The sequence below is a fragment of the Pelodiscus sinensis genome, chromosome 13 (assembly GCF_049634645.1).
Source record: "Pelodiscus sinensis isolate JC-2024 chromosome 13, ASM4963464v1, whole genome shotgun sequence".
Classification (NCBI taxonomy): Eukaryota; Metazoa; Chordata; order Testudines; family Trionychidae; genus Pelodiscus; species Pelodiscus sinensis.
In genome coordinates, this window is record NC_134723.1 from 29,358,589 (window position 1) to 29,381,098 (window position 22,510).

A 22,510-nucleotide genomic window follows, 5' to 3' on the forward strand; every position below is an offset into this window, starting at 1 on the left:
TTTTCAAAGCAACCAATCTTCCCATTTACTGAGCTGACTTTCTGATGGGCCAAACCCTTAAATAAGAAAAAGAAGTTTGGCATTATGCCTTTAAGTGATGCTTCAATTATATTTAAATATAACAAACTAAGCAGTCTTTTGATTATTACATTCTGTTCTTGTTTCATCTTCCTAAACAATCTTCCACTCTCATAGCAATTTTGAAACAAACATTGAAATATCTGAACACATTAAATATGAACACATCTTATTTGTCCCAAAGTTTATTTTTCAAAACTTTCATTAACAAATGAATGAATCTGAGCAACAATCTTAAAAACCCAAAACAGTTTTGTATATGGTCAAATTAAGTGCCACAATTAAATGTCAACATAGCCAGTTTTGTGCTTATGCAACATGTTTTATTTTGTAGAATTTGCTTCTTTAAATTCCCTCCCCCCCCCCCCCCCAGTTTTATGGCTAATGGATTGTTTTTTAAATATTCTGTATCCATTTTTATAAAATGGAAAGGAACTCATTTAAAGAAACAGCCATACAAGAGTAAGCCTGTAAAAAACAACCTCCTACATTATAGTAAGCTTCTTTTAAATAAATACCCAATAAAAGGCACAAACCTGTTACACAAGGGGGGAAATGCAACATATAAAATGATGAAAGCTATTAAATAAATAAATCTAAAATGAAATCTATTCAGCACCTTTTTTTTTGCGAGTGCTTTATATGAGCAAATCCCAGCCAAATATCTGGCAAAGGACTAGACTGGAAATACAAGGATACAGGTTTGAGATACTGAAGGAGGATTCCTAATGTACATTTTTTTCCATTTAGAACTTCACCAGTTATTACAATCTCTTTAAATAAATGCACATGAGATACTTGTGGAAAAAAGCTATGCAGTAATGTATTTAGCAATGTGACAAATACATCTTCAGAGTAATAGCAACATAACTTTTCTATTTTTCTACCAATAAATGTATAAATGATAACATGTACAGTTTCCATTGCTCAAAAATATAATCTTTAAAATGGAAATAAATGACTGGTACACAGTGCCTTTAGATGTTATCCATACGATACAAACTACCCAAAAGAAAAAAAAGTTTTCCCTTTTATTTACAAATAAAGCACCGATCCACAGTGCATGCTACTCTAAAATTGTAACCCACCCTTTCTGCCACACACAAAAAAAATCCAAATCTGGACACGTCCTGTAATCAATCTTGTAGCAAGAGATTATTAAACATTTTACAAAAGTATGCTAACAATTTTTACCCTACTTTTTTCCACCACTATGTGCACAGAACTAAAATTTCTCTATTACATAATTTTAGCTGGAAATCTAAATTTAAAGTAGAGAACTTCCTGTAGGCAAATTAAAACACACAAGGACGTTAAAAAGGGACAGCTATTTAAAATGGCCACTTTCCAAGTCCAACACACTCAATACCACCATGTTCCATCCCACCTCCTGCAATAGATTTGATGGTAGAGTGCCCCATCAGAAAGAGATATTAACTTGCCTCACCAAAAAGGACTGCAGTTGTGTTAAAATCTCAGCTGTAAGGCCACTGGAACACATGAGAAAGTGCACGGCCTTCCTTAGATTTCACTGATTGAGAGAAAGGAAAGAGCTGAAGAGCACTCAGAACAAAAAACTTAATTATCGTGGTGTATAAACACAGGGTTAGTAAGGGGTGAAAGGATAATGTTTTCTTGCTCTTCTACCAGTTACTATTTGCAGTGGTTGCAGACTCTTCCCTCCCCTCCCACATCCCCAAGTCCTATCATCCCCAGTAATGGGGATAATTTACTATACAACAAAGTCTCAGATCATCCAGGTCAAATATTGAACCTTAAGAATCTTGACAGTGTCTTTCCTTGCAGTTACATTATTCTTAATTTGTGAAACCATACATTGTGGGCTAAAAATGATACTCCAGCATTTTATATATTCAAATACATACACAAGGGAGTTGCTAAAAGCTGTTCTGTACATTTCTATGAAGTCAGAAATATGCTAAAACTGCCATTTCTTCAAAGATAAAACCATATCAAGATTTTATGAACCCCATTAATGCATCAACAAATGCTCTATAAAACTAAAGGGAAGGTAGTTTATAAAAAGTTTAAGATTTACACTGTCGCTGTTTTCAATTTTTAAACACTAAATAAAACTGATACCAAACAGACTGAATACAGGAAAACTGTCTAACCAAGTCACTGAAAATTTCTCTAGCCAATCAAATTTTAAAAGTATTTGAGCCTATTTCTGACTGCACAAAGTACAGAACAAGTTCCTACTAGCTAATCAGAACGTAGCTCTTCAAAGTCTTGGATAGTTGTGTTAGTCTGTATCTGAAAAAACAACGAGGAACCCTGGGGCATCTTAAAAACTAACATTTATTTTGGCATAAGCTTTTGTGGGTTGGGTGGGCTTTTACCCACAAAAGCTTAAGTCCAAATAAAACTGTTAGACTTTAAGGTGCCCCAAGACTCCTTGTTTTTATAAAGTTCAACTGAATGTATGCCGTCTGCCCATTCATTTGGATAATTTAAAATGAATCATAAGAAAGGATATAATTTAAAATGGAATTGAACAATAGGACTATAAAATAATCTGCTACAGGAAAAAAGCATTGATATTTACTTTACAGTGCCAGATATTACCTATTCACAACCTATGAGCACTGACATTACTCTAATTACTTTAAAAAACCCACATTTGTCTATGTACTGATCTAAACTGGAGTTAAGACAGAAGAATTTCTTGGAAGCAAGATCTTTAAATGCTGAGTGAACTCTGTGGAATTCATCCCTCATATATTATAAAACTCATTCCAAGTTCCGGGCACGTTTCCCCGGTATGTGGAGAGCCACCCTGGGCACTGGAGAATTCACTGGCTTAAAAATAATTTACAACATTTTTGGTCAACCCAGGAAGAGGGGATTAAAGCCAAAAGCCTTTACATTCAAATTTCAATATTTAATCACTGTATGGTAGTCCAGTTTATATCTTTACTAGTACATGTCCAGAATTTCGGCTTAATACATCCGTTCCATTCGCAACATTTAATTTCACAGAAAATTAGTGGTTACAAATTTCAAATACATGTCAAAAGGACTTAAAAATTCTCACTTTGTTTGACAAAAAGGTATATTTCCTTTATGAAATAAGTATATTTTCCTTACACTCTTGGCACAAAATTAAACAAAAAAAGATACCTAGAGAAAAGGGTATTATAGAATTTAAGTGCTGAATTTCAAATGTTTGCTCTAGAACAATTTGGCAATATTATTAAATGACACACTGGCATCTGTATACTACCTTAATGATATTATTGCTAACATAACAGCCCCAAGACAAGACAGTCACCACTATACTGACGTAAACGACAAGGATGCTTGTTTCCTTTTCATAATGAGCCAGTTTAATATTATCCCATAGTGAGATTTAAATGATACAATAACACTTCCCTTTTCTTCTATTCTCCCACTAAAGTTCTGGAAACATGTTCAGTTGTATGTATGTCAAATTACCAACTTGTTTCATACTATCATGTTTATTCTTCAGGTATTTGAAGATATGAAAGATCAGGCTGAATTTTTAGCCAACATTCTATGGTATTTTTATTTAATATTTTAATTAATAAATATGAAAGTGAAAACCTAAATTTTTGAAATAACTTTTGCATATGTGTAGCTAAACTGCAGTTATTTTTTCGTAGGTTAGATAATGGTTTGCAAGATTTCTATTATAAAAGAAATGTATGTACATTTCTTAAGCAGTACAGTATTTCTATTTTGAAAAATTCTACAAAATAAAAAAGATACTGCAGCATTAAAGAAACATACTTAGAAGTTTACATATATATTTACATATTTAAAAATATTTTTTTTTGTAATTTGTAAAGACTGGATTTGTTAAGTGGGAAACGTTAGTCAAAGATTGGACAACACCATAAATATAATTCTCAGTCAAAAGAAAGAAAAAAAATCTTTTTGAACTGCAGAATTATTCAAATGTGGACATTTCTCCTCTAATGGCCAGCAACAAGACCTGCTAATCCCTCAATTTGCTGCTGGATGTGCTGTTTTCCTGTGACGTGAAGGCAACTCCTGCTAGAGCTAAGAATGATGCTGCTATCTGCACAAAAAGATACCATAAGGAAGTGCAGCTATTACTATCTGTATGGAAGTTGCACATGCTATCCTGTAACATCATATCTTCTGTTTGGAGACAGATCTCAAGCCTATGCCAATCTCTCAGGTGGCATAACACACTGTTATAATGCCAACAGATCAGTCTTTCCTCAATTGTTTTTATATATAGTTAGTTGATTCACAGCATTTAAAACTCACAGTATAAAATTTGTGAATTATAAGAAGCTATTCTAATATGAAAAAGCTGTCTGATTTCACACAATATTGGCTTTATATGATAATACAAGCATTACTCTATCAGAGTACTTTATTAGAGCACATGAAAGTTTTATTGCTCAATCTCATTTGATTTGTGCCTTGACTACAATAGCCACACAGTTCAGGGAGAAAATAAATAGAAATATTACACCCTCAGCCAACTTTCTACAGGCCATCTGCTGATGAATAAAGTTGCAAAGCAATTATATAAGTAAGCCCCTTTTCAGAAGGGATAGGTCCGTAAGTCAGATTTTTCCATTTCCAAACTGACTTTTAGCTTCAAAAATTTTGGTTTTCTACTGAAGCTAGTCTTACATAGTCTAAACCAATGCACAAACATGATTCCATACCATAGTTATAAACAAGAATCTTCTAAAGCACAGCGATTCAAAGTAATTTTATATTACACAGAAAGTAAGTGGATGCCCTGTTGAAGACTGCACTGTGAGAACACTGAATTTTCAATCTTCTTTTTACCAATATTTGGTCGTTATGCATCTTGCTGCTTTGGCGACTCTACATAAACTGTATCTGGAAGGTAGAAATTAAAGTTTAAGTATGTTTACTCAATGCACTGTTTCTGCAGAATAACTAAAAGTTACACATCTAAAAGCAGGACAATTAACCTTGTTACTGACAACTGGGATTTATTTGGGGGTAAGAGGAGATAATGCACTACTTATTTGGTTCCCTTTTGGAGAGTTATTTAAAACTACAAACCCCAAACACTTAAGAGTTATGATACAAATAGATACAGAGTTCAATTGACAGGTGAGCATGACATTTTTTCGCCCAATGGAGCACATAAAATTGGTGTGAATCTTCCCACACCCCACAAAATGAGAAAAATCACCGTATTTTACCATTCCAGCTGTGGGCCAAAATCAGTTGAAGACATTTCCTGCTGTGGTTTTGTAAGGCTGAACTCATTCAGGGGAAATGTCTGGCCAGCTAGTCCCAGAAGGCAAATACTGCCTTCACATCCCCCCCATGCCCAAAGTTTCTAGACAAAGATTTTCACAGCTAGCTACGCCAAGCTGGCCAGTAACAAGTGTTCTGCTGCTTTCAATTCATTTACCTCCTCCCCATTTAGGCAGTAGTGCATGCTAGCAGCTGCTATACAGATAAGAGTAACCCCTACAAAAGTGGTTCTCAAACCGCAGTTCGCAGACCACTAGTGATCCGCAGCTGCCTTCTGGGTGGTCTGTGGCTCGAGCTCAGACCCTCTCCCACCTTCCTCTTCCTAGGCTGGAGTGCCAGCACGGCTTCGGGGGGGGAGGGGGGGGGAGGAGGGAGAAAGCCCCGAGCCTCCCCACCAGATCCGGCTTGTGGGGAAGAATGCACGGATGCACTGCCTGGAAACTCTCTCCACTGTTCCCATTGGCCAGAATCCCGTCAATGGGAGCAGAAGGAGGCCATGCCTGGGACACAGTGCTGGGAGCAGTGCGGGTTGCAAAGGCAAGTAAGTGCCCCTCACCCTGCACGCTCACACCCTCCTCACTCACAGCCATTGTCAAGACCCTGCACCTCCAGTGGGCTCCTGACCATGCACCTTTCCTTTGTTCTTGCCCCCTCCCTTCCAGACAGCCTATTCCCAGCCTGCTTCTGCACCTTACCCCGCCCTCCCAACCTCCCTCCCTCCCGCACACCACCTTCCACCCAGATCCTGCAATCCATCCCTATCCCACTAATGGCAGCCCTGTCCTGCACACTGAACCCCTCATTTTTGTCCCCACCCCAGAACCACAAAAATCACTAATCCCAGAACAGGAAATCTGAACCTCAGTCCTCCCTGTCCCTCCTCCTCATCACATGGGTCTGGAGTGTCAGAGGAGTGAGGTGTGTCAGTTGTGGGCCATGTAAGTGACGGATGAAGGTTTTTGGAGGAGATTTTTGCTTCACTTGTGTGATCCCCAACTGGTTTTTATGTGGGTCAGTGGCCCTCAGCACAAAGAAGATTCCCCACCCCTGCCATAAGTAAAGAAAACATTGAAACCTTTTGTGTTGGACAAAATATTTCACTTAATTTAAAATGAAGTTTGATAAACTAACATGAGAAAGTTAAAATGCTTAATCTGTTTAATAATTTAAATTAAACCGCTCTCCCTGGTCTTGTAGCACTTGTAAAAAGGCTCAGGAATAATTATGTAATTAACAGCAAATTTCCATTAGCAAATGGCCGTCCATGGAAGGGTTTGCATGGAGTCAGGTGAGCCATGGGTGGAAAAATTTGAGAACTACTGCCCTACAAGCATAAAATAGATGACTGTAGCTCTAATGAGTTCAGAAAGATAACACTGGCTGGGAAGGAAGAAAGGCCAGTTTTACTTCACATTCTATTCCTTAAGGTATCCTTTTTGATCAGGGTTAAATCTTTATGGCAAAATTTTAAATCATGTTAAAACATAGGAGATCAATACAAAAGTAACAAGGAGGTCCATTAGTAAACACATTTGTAATTTAAGGGGTCTAGAAAAAGATACTTGTAAAACTACTAGAATCCTAAGTTGCTGGTTTTTTATTAGATCATGCACTTCAACACTGGAATTTTTCCTTAACTTTTAAGTTCATATAAAGTGTTTACCTGTGTTCCAGGGACAGGTGCAAAGGGATTCGTTGGCCTCAGACCTGGCTGTGTGAAAATCATTGGCTGGGGTGCCATTAAAGGTGCAGCACCAATCTGAGTAGGTACCTGCAAGGTACAGAGAAAGATAAGAAAACAGTCAAAGTAGTATTTAAAAAAAACAAAAAAAAACCTGCATACATTAATCCAGGAAACTCAGTATTGAATGTTTTGTGCTGAAAAAAATCAGGCTATTTTTAGCCAACAGTCTATGATATTTTATTGAATATTTTAATTATTAAATATGAAAGTAAAACCTTACATACCTGTTACTTCAGTTGTTGTACTGTATGTGACATACTGGAAAGCAGCACAATAACTGAAGTAACAGGTAGTTAATCTTTCAGGTCTTAATCTGTGCCAAGGAAGGAGTATAAACTGAATAAGTAGTATATCACAATGTGACAAGCAAACAACACACAATTACATTAACAAGTGTGACACTACAGTTTTAACAATGAGCTCCTTACCATTCCATACACAGGCACTTGAGGTGTAGTCACTGGGTAGGTCATTGGAGCAGGTACCTTTAGTGGCCAGAGGAAAAATTACACTTGAAATTATCTAAAATACAGTTATACTACTAACTTTTAATAAGGGACTTTACAAAATATACTTTTATATTTTGTAAAGCACTTAAAATAGGTTACAAGAAAGTAACTTACATATCCAGGATAATGTACTCCATTCTGGCATACCAAAAAGGAATAAGGACAGAAAATTATTGAAGTGGTATTGAAACTAGACTACTCAACCCAGGAATGGGTTACGATATACTGAAATGAGCTACATCCATGCTTTTCATTGGGACTATAATATAGTCTTTAAGTACAATGGATAAATGTATAAGCAAGGGAACTTATACATAGGGGAGTTCACCAGCCAAGAATGAGACTCAAGCACAGAATGCAAGCACTTTTCCCTCACTACCTTAGTGTCCGAAGAACAGGAGAAAAAGCACAAGTCACATCCCAGAGCAATGTGCATGGCTGCTGCCCCCCCTGCCCTGTCAAAATTCTGTCCTTGCCGGCCTGTCTATCCTGGTGGCCTCATCCCCCTTCCCGCGGTGCAGACTCCTTGGAGTGCTGGCGGCTGGGTGATGAACATGCGGACACCACAGGAAAGATGTTGCTCATGCGAGACAGGAGAACCATGGCAGAGGAGACGGGGGAGCAGAGGAGGTGGAGGTGGTGTGCATTCGCACTCTCCCTGAGTATGGGCCTGTAAATCCGGGACATTTCATTACTTGCTAGGGACACCAGAACAGAGTATTAAAAATATGGACTGTCCTGGAAAATCCAGGACATATGGTTGGCAAACTCATTAGGGATGTAATAGTATACTGTCTTTTAGCGAATAAAACCCGCGGGTTATATTCGTTTTTACAAACCCCACACCCCAGCTGCGGGCCAGACTCGTGCACGGGGTATATAGATTTTTTCCCCCCCCCCAGGATGGAAGAGCATTCCCTCCCCCCCCTTTCACTACCTTTGCCGGGTTGGGGTTAGGCTCCCAGCCCGGACCGAACAACACGGGGAAACTTACAAGGGGTGCAGCAGCCGGGAACGCTCTGGAGCTGGGGCAGAGGCATCCCCAGCAGAGGCACAAGGCGGGAGGCTCCCAGCCCAGGCTGACAAAGGGAAGGAGCCCGGAGCAAGTTGCAGTGCGGGGCTCTGCGGCCAGCAGCAGTGGTGGGAGTCTGCAGGCGGCCACGACTCACAGGAGTGGGGCCGGGGCTTGTTGCTCCTGCGTGATCCAGCCGGGCGTGCCTCACTGCCTGCAGCCGCTGCTCGCTGGACCCGCTGCGTGCTCGCTTGTTGCTCCCAGGCCAGTGCCTGTCCCGCCTCCCTGAACTGTGCCCCGCTTGTTGCTCTTGGGCTGGGGTATGGTTCGGGGCAGCGGGGCAGGCGCTGGCCCAGGAGCAACAAGCGAGCACACAGCGGGTCCGGCAAGCAGCGGCGGCGGCTGCAGGCAGGGAGGGGCGCCAGGCTGGATCGCACAGAAGCAACGAGCAACAAGCACCATGTCCTGGCCCCGCTCCTGTGAGCCGTGGCCGCCTGCAGACTCCCGTCGCTGCTGCTGGCCACAGAGCCCCACGCCGCAACTTGCTCTGGGCTCCTTCCCTTTGTCAGCCTGGGCTGGGAGCCTCCCACCTTGCGTCTCTGCTGGGGTGCCTCTGCCCCAGCTCCGGAGTGTTCCCGGCTGCTGCGCCCCTTGTAAGTTTCCCCGCACTGTTCGGTCACAGACTGGGAGCCTAACCTCCCGCACCATAAATATACCACCGCACCCTAAATATACCCCCAGCACAGTCTTGTATACCCCGCGGGTTATACAAGATTTTTTTTTACTAAAACGGTAAAAACCGCGGGATATATTCGGGTGCGGGGTATATTCACTAAAAGTCGGTAGATGGTTAACTGATTATTCAATAAGCAAAAGCTTATAGGTTAATGGTATAGACTACATGTATTTCCCTCTCCCTCCCTGATAATTTTTTAGCAGGCTGGCCAGGAGCCTGGCTCAGTCCTGGCTCACACCAGGTCCCAGACCTATCCCCACTGTGGCTCTACATTTAAATTGTATTAGGAGCCAGGCGGGCAGACAGCCTAGCTCAGTTCAGGTTTGCGCCGGGTCTGGGAGCTGAGCCCCCACCCTGGATAGGGGCTGCTGCCACTCCACCCTATTGCCTCTCTATCAAAGGCAACCACACAGGGAGACAGGCAGCCAGTCTGAGGGGAGCTGGATTTTAAACTGGCTCCCCTCGCGGACCAGCTCCCGCCTGGCACCCCACGCTGCTCCCTGAGATACAAAGGCAGCAGTGCAGAGTGGCAGGGGGCTCCTTGGGAGTGGGGCAGGAGCGCACTGGCTGCCGGCCCTGCCCCTAGGAACTACAGAATAGTCAAGTAACTGATAAAAATCAATGAAGGTAATCAACTATTCAATTAACGGATATTTAACATCCCTTCAATTAACTGATATTTAACATCCCATCGTGTTTTCTAGACCTTTAGTCATTTCTGTTGTTCTCCAGACTTCTACAAATTTGTCCAAATCATTCCTGATATGTGGCACCCAGAACTGGACACAATACTCCAGTTGAAACTTTGTAAGTGTGGAGTAAAGCACATGAATTACTTCTTATGTCTTGCTTACAACACTCCTGCCAACACATTTCAAAATTATTATTTTTTTGCATCAATGTTACACTGTTGATTCTCATTTCCTGAAGACCATTTCTCCAGTTTGTCCAATTCATTTTGAATTTTCATCCCATCTTCCAAAGCACTTGCAACCCTTCCCAACTTATCATCATCCACAAACTTGACATATGTACTCTCTATGCTGTTATCTAAGCTCCATCATTGATGAAGCTATTCAACAGAGCTAGACCCAGAACTCATCCTATTGGGATCCCACTTGATATGCCCCTCTGGCTTGACTGTGAACCAGTGATAAACTGCTCTCTGGGAATGGTTTTCCAACCAGTTACAAAGCCATCTTGCAGTAGCTACATCTAAATTGTTTTTCTCTGTTTATTCATGAAGTGGTCATGTGAGTATCAAAAGCCTCACTAAAGTCAAGAGATATCACATCTACTGCTTTCTCTCTAATCGCAAGGCTTAATACCCTGTCAAAGAAAGGTAAAAGACTAATTTGACATGACTCGTTGACAAAGCCATAATGTGTTACTTATGTAAGTTTCTGCAAATTGATTCCTTATTTATTGGCTCCATTATCTTTGTGAACTGAGGTTATGCTGATTGGTCTGTAAATTCCGCAGGTTGTCCTTATTTCACTTTTTTCAAGATGGGCTCTATTGGCTTGTTCCATTCTTTCGGAATCTTGCCCATATTCCAAGACTTTCCAAAGATAAATCTCCAGTCAGCTCCTTAAGTATTTTATAATGTATTTCAACAGGTCCTGGTGACAGACATCTATCATGTCTAAATATTTTTAATTTGTTTTTTCCCTATTTAGCCTCTTACCCTACCTCATTTTCACTAGCTTTTAGCTATATTATATCCAATTGCTATTAAACTTTTAGACGAAAACAAACAAAAAATCATTTAGAGTTTCTACCATTTTCACATCTCTCTCTAAAAAAAACCTCTCTCCCCCCCCCCCCCCAGCCTGAGTAGAGTCCCCAGAAGAGAACACAGCGGCCATGACTTGGGATTCCCCTGGCTTGGCTCCCCCTCGGAGGGTGCCCTCAGCCCCCCCACTGATCCCCATTTCCCCTGGAGATGGGCCAGGAGGTGGCAGCAGAGGGTCCTCACTGCTCTGAGGCCCCAATGCTTTGGGACTCAGCAGGGAACTGATACCTCTGCCTGTCTGATGGTCCAGCCTTGACATCCTCCTGCAAGATTGCAGCGCCAGTGCCCTGTGGAGGTGGGGGGAGCCCTGAGACTCTGGGCCAGATCCAGCTTGCAGGGAAGCACACGAGCCACTCCTCCCCTCCTCACAGCAGCATGCACGTTTGCTTGCAAGCCAAATCCGGCATGAAGTCTCAGGGTTTCCTCCTCTCCCTCTTCCCCCAAGAAAGCCAGTGCTGGTGCTATAAGCTCGTGGGACCCCGGGGGGGGGGGGGGGGGGGGGGGGAGGGAAGGGGAAGAGGGGTATTCGAGGCTGGAGCACCAGACAGGCAGCATCCTGAGTGTGGGCCAGGCAAAGGCAGCAGATCCCTGCTGGGTCGCCACTGCCTCCAGCCCCAGCTCCAGCCCTCCTCCAGCAGCCAGAGGGGGGCTGAGAGACTAGGGCTGTGACAGGGGGAGGAGGGGCGCCGAGAGGCTGGGGTGGCCCCAGCAGCTTGCTGGGGAGGGGAGGGAAGCCAGTGCTGGCTGCAGCCCTGGAATTCCCATTCCCAGCCTGCCTACCCCCAGAGACAGGGATTTCTGAGCGTAGAGTGCAGGGGGCACTGCCCCCTAGTTTTCTATTATTGGTTTCTCCTCCCCCTGAGTTTTGACAAATCCATTCACTGGAAAGCAGAAGATTTTTCCTAGTGAATGAGGAACTTGATCATTTTCTGCTGCCATTAAGCTTTTATTAAAAAGGAAAGTTTCTAGTTTTTAATAGATCTTCCATTTACCAACAAAACAAACCAATGCAAGTGGGTGGTCTTGAATCTATAGCCTAAAACACCACGAATTTGAGACAAAGGGGAAAGTCAATGCCCCTTCAGGTCATTGATTGTGGGTGCATAACCTCAAGTCAGGAATGGTGTAACACTTACCATATGTGAAGCAGGAGGAACGGGAGCAGGATTCCAGGTAGTTGATGTGCTTGTTTTTGCCTGCCAGTTTGTTCCTCCAGTAAGCTTCTTCTCAGTAGGCTGATTCCACTGCATGTCTGACCTAAAAAGAAATTATAGAGCTAAGAGGCTCCACAATAAAATATAAATTTTTGATCTGCATCTGAAAGAATTTCTATTTATGAGCAGATAAAAATCAGAGAACCAGTAAAACTGAACACTACAGAGGAACACTCATGCAGGCACAAGAAGTTTACAGAGATTCTTATACAAGAAAAATGCATTTCCACTGCTAACTTCATAACAGTAACAATTGCAATATCTGTATCTATGCTCTTACAATTTCTATTGCTTTTGGAGCAAGATGAAAACAACTTTTTAAACACTATCCAAAGCAAGCTCAACAGTTTCTCAAAGCATATTACACAAAATGGTATGTCAGAGTTACTTATTCAGTAATGTACTTCAATTATACCTTGTATGACCTTAACAAGATGCTCAAATCTTGAAGACTAATTTAGATGGTTAAGGCTGCCACTGAACCAGTAGGCTACTTCATCCTGAGGTTTTTGGGTTTTTTTTAATTCAAACAGTATGTCTAGTCCTTGTTGATAATGTATATGACAGTTCTCTTACAGGGGTTTATTTATTCATACTATGGTTGACCTTGTTTTAGTCACAGCTATGTTTGAACACTGTTGTTCACAGCATGATTTCCTGACCAGTGTAGATGGCTTTCAGAACAAAGATCTCAGTTACCATGTTGTGTGATGGACTATCTCTCTCTCTATCACTGTTTTATAACAAGGAATTCTCAAGAAACAAATATTACTTTTCACATTGTATAATTGTAAGAGCTTAGTCAAAAGAAAAATCTTACTTTTTGGATGGGGTTCCTCCAAAGCCAAGATCTGTAACAAAAAAGATAATCCCCCCAAACATAATTAGCAGAATATGTTGTTTCTTTAAGCTCTCTCTCTATAAAAAGTTTCTCCTGTGGGACGACAGAGTAATGTCATCACATCACTCTGCATCCCGCAGGCTCCGGTCTCGCAGCTCCAGACACTGTATGGGGAATGGCAAAGCCTCCTAGAAGCCCGGCCTGTGCAGTTTCCACCTCCCGAAAGGTTGTGGCCAGAGCTGAATACGCAGGACCAGTCGGAGGCGGAATCTGCCCAGGCCAGATTGCCAGGTGGCTTTTCCAGTCACTGAAGCGTGTCTGGGGCAGGAAGCAATTCCATCCAGTGGCTGGGCACCATTCCAGATCAGCCCGCTGCAGGAAATGGGGCTTCGGCAGCGCTGCTGCCATTGCTCATAAGGCATACTCTGAGTAGAGGCTCCAGGATGGCTGGATCTGGGGACATTCGGGGACTTCCTGGCAGCCAAAGGCGCTGCATGGGAACAGGCCCACAGGGGAAGAGGCGCGGGGCCTGGTGGCTAAGGGGAGATGCTGGCAGCACGCTGGGCCAACCCCGATGGCCTGCTACTCAGGGAAAGCAACCACTATGCCATGTCCCCTTCTGGTGGCTGGCTGTGGTGCGCGACCATGTGTGCATGGGGGCTCAATGCCTGGGGATGGGAGCCGCAACATCACGCTCCTCCCAGGCAGGGCCTCTCAGACCAGGGGCTGCGTCAGCTGGTGAGAGGCTCAGGGTGCGACTCACTCGCACTGGGAACTGAGTCAGGCTCTGGGTCCTCAGCTGTCCACCGCAGCCCGAGTGGCTGCATCAGTGCCATGCTGCCATTGTGGAAACCACTGTTGCATCAAGGGTTGCCAGACTGCATCACAGAGGGGAGGCCCAGCAACGTTCGTAGCGGCTGCCAACACGGCCAAGTGGGGGCAGGGTGCCTGCCTCTGCATGGCTCTCTGGCCCTCTTTCCATCCTCCACTCCTCTCCTGCCCCCTCACAGACTCTCATCCCTCCCTTCTCAACCTGGCATCCCAAAGGAACCCCCGCTCTCTGACCCTCCCTCCAACTTCTGCCTCCATTCCATTTTCTCTGCCCTGTTTCACTTCACAACACCCCAGTAATCCCACCTTTGCTGCCCCTTCTCTCCAGGCAGCTGCCCAGATCTGCTGTCACAGCACCCAGAGCAACCCCCTGACAAATTCTTGCATACAGGCCTGGTGCCACTTCTTTACTGGTTAGACTGCCTGTTGGTGAGAGGGAGCAGGGTGTGCATAGGGAGGGAGGAAAGGGGATAAGGGTGTATGTGGGGATGGATGGTGTGAGTGAGGGGAATACAGGCATGGAACCAGGGGGATGGGCAGGGAGGGTGGGGAGGGGTTACGGAAGGAGGTGGGAGCAGGAATATGGAAGAAGGAGGTTGGAGTAGGTATAGGTGGGGTGGGGTGGGGAAGGTGTTAGGGAGGATGGATGAGTGTAGGAATGGAGGTGGGGGTAAGAATGAAAGAAGGAGGATGGGGGGAGGTTAGGGAGGATGGTGGGGTAGGAATGGAGACAGGGAAACAGGGGGTGTAGGGATGGAGGTGGGGCTAGGGATGGAAGGAAGGGGGTGGACTGCTGGCCATAGATTATTTTATTGGCATGTGGGACAGGAATGGGAAGGGTGCAGGCAGGGGGACTGGCTAGCAATTGAAGAGCACGAGCAGGTGGGATGGGACAAGAGCATTCGGATAGAGGAGCCATCCAGAATGCTGGACATGGGCAGGAGTGGAGAAGAATGCGAGTGACTTGGGACTGTGGAGAGCACAGCTGGGCTCAATGCAAGATTAACAGGCTCTCTGGCTGCGAAAGGGCGTGTGCGTGCGCGCATAGCAAGCAAGGGGCACAGCCCCCTAGTAAAGAAAAAATAAGTTAAAAAAATTCCACACTTACTTCCTACTAAGTTAGCAAGTGATGAATCAAGGTCATTTGCTAAAATTTTCCCACTCTGTTGATTGATTATAATGGCTCTCTGACATTGAGTTGGTACTGTTGGTTGTAATACTTCCTCTAGAATAAGAGCTGAAAACAGACCATAGAAACAACAACATTAAAACCACCACGTACAGGCAGGAACAAAAAAAACAAAACAAATTTACATTATTCAGAAAGCAATATTCTCAAAGGACATCAGTAGCATGGCCATAATTTCAACATGCCTAAGAGGTTTTCAAGGTTTAGGCAAAAATGTAGGTTAATCACTTTTTTTCTTGGAATTCTGAATTATGTGTAAGTAATAAAAACTACTAGAATATGTACAAACACCCTCTCTCATTTAAAAGATTACAGGCAAGAATTTTAGAGAGCTCCTACACGAAGACAGTTTGACCTGAAAAAGCAACTAAGTTGCATACAAAACTGAACCATTCCTGACTTTCAGTCAAAATTCCAAACAAAAACCCTGACTTGACAGTGTTTTTGTTAGTTTAGTGTTATTAAATCTAAAAGCATTCTGTTACAAAACCATGACAACATTATAATTCATTGGCCAAATTACTATTAATAACTTTTGCACAAACTATAAAAACCCTCTTCACCTTTCAGGATCAAACCAAGTTACTAATGACCAGCAGAAACTATTAAAATATTCGCACAAATAATGTGTTATGCACTGTGTTACCTTTAACTGGATTTGCAACTGTTTGCAAGATCATCATCTTAGTCCCTCAAACCTAATGATCATGTTGTAGATAAATATGCCATGCTTCAAAACAGAACTAAGACAACTGCTTTTCTGCAACAAAACTACAATCAAATTTTAATTGTTTAAAACAAGTTTGATGTTTAAACGTACCCATTAATGGACAGCCCATGGACCACATAGGAAAATTGCATGACAGGAAGGAGGGAGAGAGAAAACACAAGACACATTACACCAGTGGTCTCCAACATTTTCAAGCATGAGATCACTTTTTGAATGTAAATGCAATCCAGGATCTGCCTCAAATCCAAACACCCTTGCCCCCGCTCTGAGGCCCCACCCCTGCTCACTCCGTCCTCCCTTCCTCCCTCATCCTCAATCACTTTTTTCAGGCTGGGGGCAGAGAACTAGGGTGCAGGGAAGGGGAATGCAGACTATGATCTTGGGCTAAAGGATTTGGGGTGTGGGAGGGGTTCTCAGCTGAGCCTAGGGCAGGGAGTTGAGATGCAGGAGGTGGTTCAGGGTGCTGGAACTGGGAGGGAGTTTTGGTGCAGGGGGACTCAGGGCTAGGGCAGAAGTTTGGGGGTGCAGGAGGATTCAGGTCTGGGTCCAAGGTTTGGAATGCAGACTCCAGCTGGGCATCAATTACCACAGGTGGCTTCTGGGTGGTGGTCCAGGGGACTAAGGCAGGCTCACCTCTCCCTGGACCCTGCACCACTCCCAAAAGCAGCTAGCAATTTTACTCCATCCTTGCCCTACCCCTGCTCTGTGGAGATGGGGTATAGGGTGGGGGAGGGGCAACCTGACATCTCTACTCCCTCCTCTTCTTCCTGTTCCCTGCACAGCAAGCAAGGTGCTCCTGCGGGGCGGGGGGGAGGGGGGGGAGGGGGGGGGCAAAGGGCAGGAGCAGCACAGCAGTGCTGAGACAGCCAAATAAAAGTGCCAGCGCTTGATAGCCTCCCAGACAAATCTGTCAGGATCACCTGTCAAAAGCTCCAAGACCTACCAGTAGATCCCGATCTACTGGTTGGTGACCACTGCATTACACAATATTTTAGATGATTGGAAGCTAGTTAAGAATTCTATTTTTATTTAAAATTAGAATTCTAAACAAGCTAGCTATAATGAAAGTGATATTATCTTATGTTCAATTTCACATTCTCTAGCAGTCATCTTAAGTTTGTTCACATTAAAGTTTTTACCACTTGTGGTTCTGTACTCATGTGCCATTGACTTTGCTCCAAATACAGCATCAAAATCCACATTAATTAAGGAAGAGGAGGTGCTCTGAGGAGCTGAATGAAGAGGAAATCCTAAAATATAAATTTAAAAATAATTAGATACAGTAAAAACATCATGGGTTCATTAGTACAGTCTAACGAACCCAGAAAGCTAAAAAAGGTACCATGAATTACCAAAGGAGAACACATGAGTGTACATAGGCTTATTACCACTAAAATCATCTTCATGCAAAAAGAAAAGAAATGTAGATTGGAGTGTGAGAAGAGAACAACAAAAACCCTGAAAGACAGATCTGTGGTAACAATTAAAAAATGTGTTTCATTAATAAAAAGGAAGAATCCACTATCCACTAGGGCAGTGGTCCCCAACCCAGTGCCCGCGGGCGCCATGGAGCCCACTGGGGCATTTGTGCGCGCCTGCAGACAACCTGGGCCGGCCAGACCCTGGCGCGCGGGAGGTGCTGGCCCCAAGCACACGACATGCACCAGCACCAGGTTCGCGGCGCTCGGGCGGCTCTAGCCCCGGAGCACATGTGGGCGCACAGCGCCGGTGCCGGCCCCAGGCACGTGGCTCGGGCGGCGGCGCCGGCCCCGGGCCCACAGCACAAGGCGCTTGGGTGGCGCCGGGTGCAAGGGCATCCCCGTCCCCTGGCATGCCCCCGGCGCGTGAGTGGCCCCACCCCCCAGGCGCCCGGCACGTGAGTGGCCCCACCCACCCAGGCGCCTCTAAAGATTGGGGACCACTGCGCTAGGGATATGAAAGGTTAACTGGTTAGCTATACCTGTAATAAGAGAGGTTTACTAGTTCTGGTTAACCAGTAACCTGTGGGGGCTGGAGCAGCTGCACAGGAGGCACGCTGAGGACAGGGGTTGTTCCAGTGTCTGGAGCAGCCTCTCTCTATGCAGAGCCCGGCCTGCGGGGCTGCAAGCCTACAGCAGTCCCAGTCCCCATGTGCAGGCTAGGAACTGGCAGCCAGCCCCAGCATGAGGCTGGGATGATCCTCTGTCCAGATCCCACTGGTTAAATGTTAGGTTTACTGGTTAACCAGGATTTTACATCCCTAGTATCCACCAAATACAGAATTAATCTGGAAACCTCAATTAACACTTTCATTTCTCAATTTTAAAGAAGGTGTCTCCTTGGACATAACGTAGTAAAAATAACAATGAATTCAGAAATGTTTCGATATTTGACATCATGTAGAGAAACAAAAATGAACCAGATTCCTTCAGATCTGGACATGTAATCAACATTTAAAAGTGAATATCTACTTTTCAGATGAGATTTGAAATTACAATTATCGGGTTGAAATCTGGCAATTCAAAATAGCTTTTAATATTATAATGGATTGGAAACATACAAAGAGTTACACAACCCAGTTTGCTATCACTGTTATCTCCACTTGGAAACAAATTAGAGAATGTTTTACCACTAAACTGTTCCACTGTTTGTTTGGAGGTAAAGGTGGAAGAGACGAAAGGGATAGTAGATTTTACTGCTTCTTCAACTGGCTTCATGTCAAAGATGTCCAGATGGGGTGGAGAACCAACACAACCATTTGAAGATGAGAAAGGACCTTTCAGATACAGCAGTAGGTAATAAGAAAGAAAGAAAGAAAAGAATCTAGATTTCAAATACCACATAGAAAAGCACAGAAATTGTGCACATCGCAGTATGAAAGTTCCTAGAACCAGGGTTAAGCACATTTATTTGAAATATATTGCTAGCTTTAAGTTTTCCCCCACTGTTCTGCCCAACTCAGACAGTTTTACTGAAACTCATACCAGTCTTCCATTCTGATGTTTCTCATGTTCTTTTTCCTAATAGAACAGTGACATTTACTCATTTGGGAAAACGAATTTCCAAGAATGCATTACCTATGTAGATATGTTCCTGATCCCCAACTTTGGCAAATGGCACTGGGATCATTTGCAGCTCCACTGGTTAATATACTGCCAGTTTTGATGGAAACATTTCCTTATTTAAGTGTTTATTAAAAACTGCATCTTGTTAGTTAAGTTCTTCCCTCAGGTAATAAAATTCAAGGGCAGTAATGAATGTGCAAACTGAAGTAACTAAAGTTAATGCAAGAATTGTGTCCATAAGGAAGCTGACAATAGTGTTGGCACCTGATCTCCCACTAGTGGAGATGGCACGAAATTCAGCTTAAGGTATATCAACTCCAGATATGTTATTTATGTAGCTGGAGTTACATACTTTAAGCCAACCTTCTGGGTCTAATATAGATCAGGCCTTGGATGATCAGTTTAATGTCTTACCAAGGTAACTAGTAATACTTGGATTTTCTGGTAGTTAATTGAACATACTGAAACAAAAATTCATATTAAGTAAGTTGTAATACAATGACAACTGAATAATTCTCAGATGCCAAGAATATTACTATATTGGTTTAAACAATAGATAACTTACCTCCCCAAGCACTGCTTGCTGATGTTGCTATAGCTGGAGTACTCTGTACAGTTGGAACAAATGCAGGCTGAAGATCAAAGAGATCACTGGAAAGGTTAGGCATGCTGAAAATAGAAAAAAAAGCTACACAAGTTAATAATTAAGCCACATTTGGTCTGTTATCCCGTTGAAATTTCCTGAGCAGATTAAGCAAGAATGGAGTTTGGTTTTTAAGTGTCTGCATGCACCTCTCAACTCCTAGAAATACCATACAGCTAAAAGTATATCCAATATTTATGTAATGCAATTTTTGTTGTATGTGGTTTGCACTAAATTATTTTGTTTGCTATAGCCAACAAGATTCAGTTTTATTTTACTGGACTATTAGAATTACACAGCAAATACATGTTAAAGTTTAAATTTTTGGCAGTCATAGTGAAGGCCAAGAATGGTGCTACAGAACTGTTTTTTTTTTAATTACGTTTTTAGTTTGGTAACTAGCCTAATGCCAAAAAAAAAAAAAAATTTTCAACCAGCCACAAGATTATTCTGACTCTTGAGAAATTTCATAGAATATATTATCTATGGTTTTCAGTTATCCAGACAATTCACCAATGCAGTGTATTACACTTGGATTAGGTAGAAAAGTGTCCCTCACCTACTAGTTGTAGGTGCTGGTGCTGCGAAGAGGTCAACAGCTGTAGTAGTATTCACACTTTTCCCTGACAAGGTGCTTGGAGATGCTGATGTAGAAGTGGAATTTGATACCACAGAAATCTCTTTTAACCGCTGCTCCTGAAAGATTAAGAGAGACATACTAATTTAACTTATGAATTTTCAAAAGCATTACTTTTTTAGGAGGATTCTTAGTAATAAAAGGTTGATAGGTTTTAATCACAATTTCTGTTATGACACCCAAGAGACTAACATATACCTAGCTGAAATATTAAGGGAAAGTGGAAATGTTTCTATTAGAACAGAAGCACAAATTAAGTTGAAACAACATCAAGAGTGACAAAAACCAATGTCAATATGTTTAGTTTTCACGCTAGTATGGGATACTTGGCTAATGCTGTTGGTCCCGAACTACATATTTATGGTCTACTATGAGATGCATTTATATAGCACCTATGCCTACAGGATAGGTATGTGCATTATATTGTTCAGATTACAAATTTGTAAAGTTAGTAATGTTCCTCAGGAGAAGTTAGTTCATTTTATTTAACAAGACAGATGGAAAATTTTGTCAGTAAAAAATAAAAACATTATGGTCCAGGCCCACCAAATAGCCAAAGCTACACAGGGATGTATCTTTATAATCTATCATGTAGGGTGGGGACAAATTATGAATGCATATTTCTAAAATCTTGTTTGCACTACACACGTTTCTGATTACCATTTACTTATAAGTTTTTATAATGCTCTTCATCACTGTTGAATTTTACAGCGTTCTATACAGCGAAGTTCCTAGCAGACTTCATGGAGTCTTCCCTTCCTTCCTTTTCCTAACAGCTCTGCTTGGGTGCACGCACTTCTTTAAAATCTTATTTAAGTACTGTAAATGAAATCTTTCCTATGCATGTCCATGGGCATTTTGAAAAATAAAGACAAAACTATTTGCAAATAAACACAAGTTGATAGTGCTAGGAAAGCTTTGCATACTAAAAGGCAACTTCTAGTAAAACTGTATGTGTCTTTAATTAAAATCTCTGTGCCATATCATTTAACCCGCTCCTCCCCATCTAAAAGGCAATCTAGCCCAGTTAGCCAACAAATAAGCCTAGATTTCAAACACAGCAAATCAGCTCAGAGTCCTATCAAACTTGATGGCAAAATCCAAGAACAAAATGTGCTCCTTTTCACTCCCGAAGGTTAAACAAACAGAAATGTCCCAAACATTGCCTACCTCGCTTAGTCTCACCAACCACATGTCTATGCTAGCCATCTCTCTTTGCGTTACATCACATTCTCCAGATGGAGCTGCTACCAAAGTAAGATTTAAGGACTAATGTCGAGTTCTCCAACAATAGCGTGATGTTGCCATGGAGGCATTCAAGCAAGTAGTAAAGGGCAAATAAAGTCTTTAAAGGAACCAAAAGGGAGAGGAGGGAAAATGTTTTAAAAAGCTCATTATTCTGAGGTCACTTCTTTTTCAAAACTTTAATTTAGAAAGACTATAGATGTGCCCTGAGATTGAAAATAAACTGTGCGGCAAGATTAACACTTTCCCCTTTCTGTAGCTTCATGGTCAGTGGAGTTAATTAGTGTCCTATACATACTGGAGCATGACATGGCTGCTGTCCCATGGGGATAGGGATCTATTTCCTCAAGCCATACTAGCTAAACCATCCTAAATAATGCAGAATACTCCAAGGAAAATCGCCTTATCTAGTGATAGGACTGAGCTCACAGTTGTGACACTTTACAAGTTCAACTGTAGCATGTTGACAGAACCTATAATTCACATAAAATTACTGTCTTCTCACAGAGCTGTATTACAAAAAAGTGTGACATGTATTCTGACAAAATGTGAGCCCAATCTATTTTTGAAGTATAGGTGAATAAAGTGTTCAGATGTTAGTTATCCAATTATGCAACTGCTATAAGAGCCACCATTTAATGGAATCTGCCATGGTTGCATATTTAGGGGAAATCCTGGTCCCACTGAAGTTAGTGGACGTTATCCCACTGACTTCAATGGGGCCAGGATTCCACAAAATATTTAAGCATCAGGACCTGGAACACCAATCCTTAAAAGATAAAATACCTTAAGTGCTTGCAGTCTAGCTTGCTCTTCCTCCAAAGCTTGCTGTTTCTCTCTCTCATCCATTTTGCTAAATGACATTCCTGTGTTGGCAAGTGTAGAAACAGCACTGGAGAGGGTGCTTGCTCTAAAAAAGTTTCAAGAGAAAAATTGGTTTTTAATTGTGACCTTTCATTTGCATCTAAAAAAAAATCACCTATAAAGTGCTTTGGAGAAA

General features: G+C 42.6%; 1 protein-coding gene across 4 annotated transcripts in view; it reads right to left on the reverse strand.

The window, feature by feature from the left end:
- Positions 1-247: 247 nt before the first annotated feature.
- Positions 248-22,510, reverse strand: part of LOC102459993 (phosphatidylinositol-binding clathrin assembly protein-like) — a 63,967-nt gene continuing 41,704 nt past the window's right edge. Inside the window, exons 10-21 of one of the 4 annotated variants that reach the window (XM_075940960.1) lie at positions 22,297-22,420; positions 20,188-20,324; positions 19,551-19,654; positions 18,550-18,696; positions 17,081-17,191; positions 15,131-15,247; positions 13,171-13,201; positions 12,273-12,393; positions 7,708-7,731; positions 7,513-7,569; positions 7,004-7,111; positions 248-4,950 (exon numbers count right to left, since the gene is read on the reverse strand). In XM_075940960.1, the coding sequence (XP_075797075.1) occupies positions 4,936-4,950; positions 7,004-7,111; positions 7,513-7,569; positions 7,708-7,731; positions 12,273-12,393; positions 13,171-13,201; positions 15,131-15,247; positions 17,081-17,191; positions 18,550-18,696; positions 19,551-19,654; positions 20,188-20,324; positions 22,297-22,420 (1,096 nt within the window). In that variant the 3' untranslated portion in view covers positions 248-4,935. The remainder of the gene's footprint in view (positions 4,951-7,003; positions 7,112-7,512; positions 7,570-7,707; positions 7,732-12,272; positions 12,394-13,170; positions 13,202-15,130; positions 15,248-17,080; positions 17,192-18,549; positions 18,697-19,550; positions 19,655-20,187; positions 20,325-22,296; positions 22,421-22,510) is intronic. The other 3 variants (XM_075940962.1, XM_075940961.1, XM_075940963.1) reach the window with 3 other exon arrangements.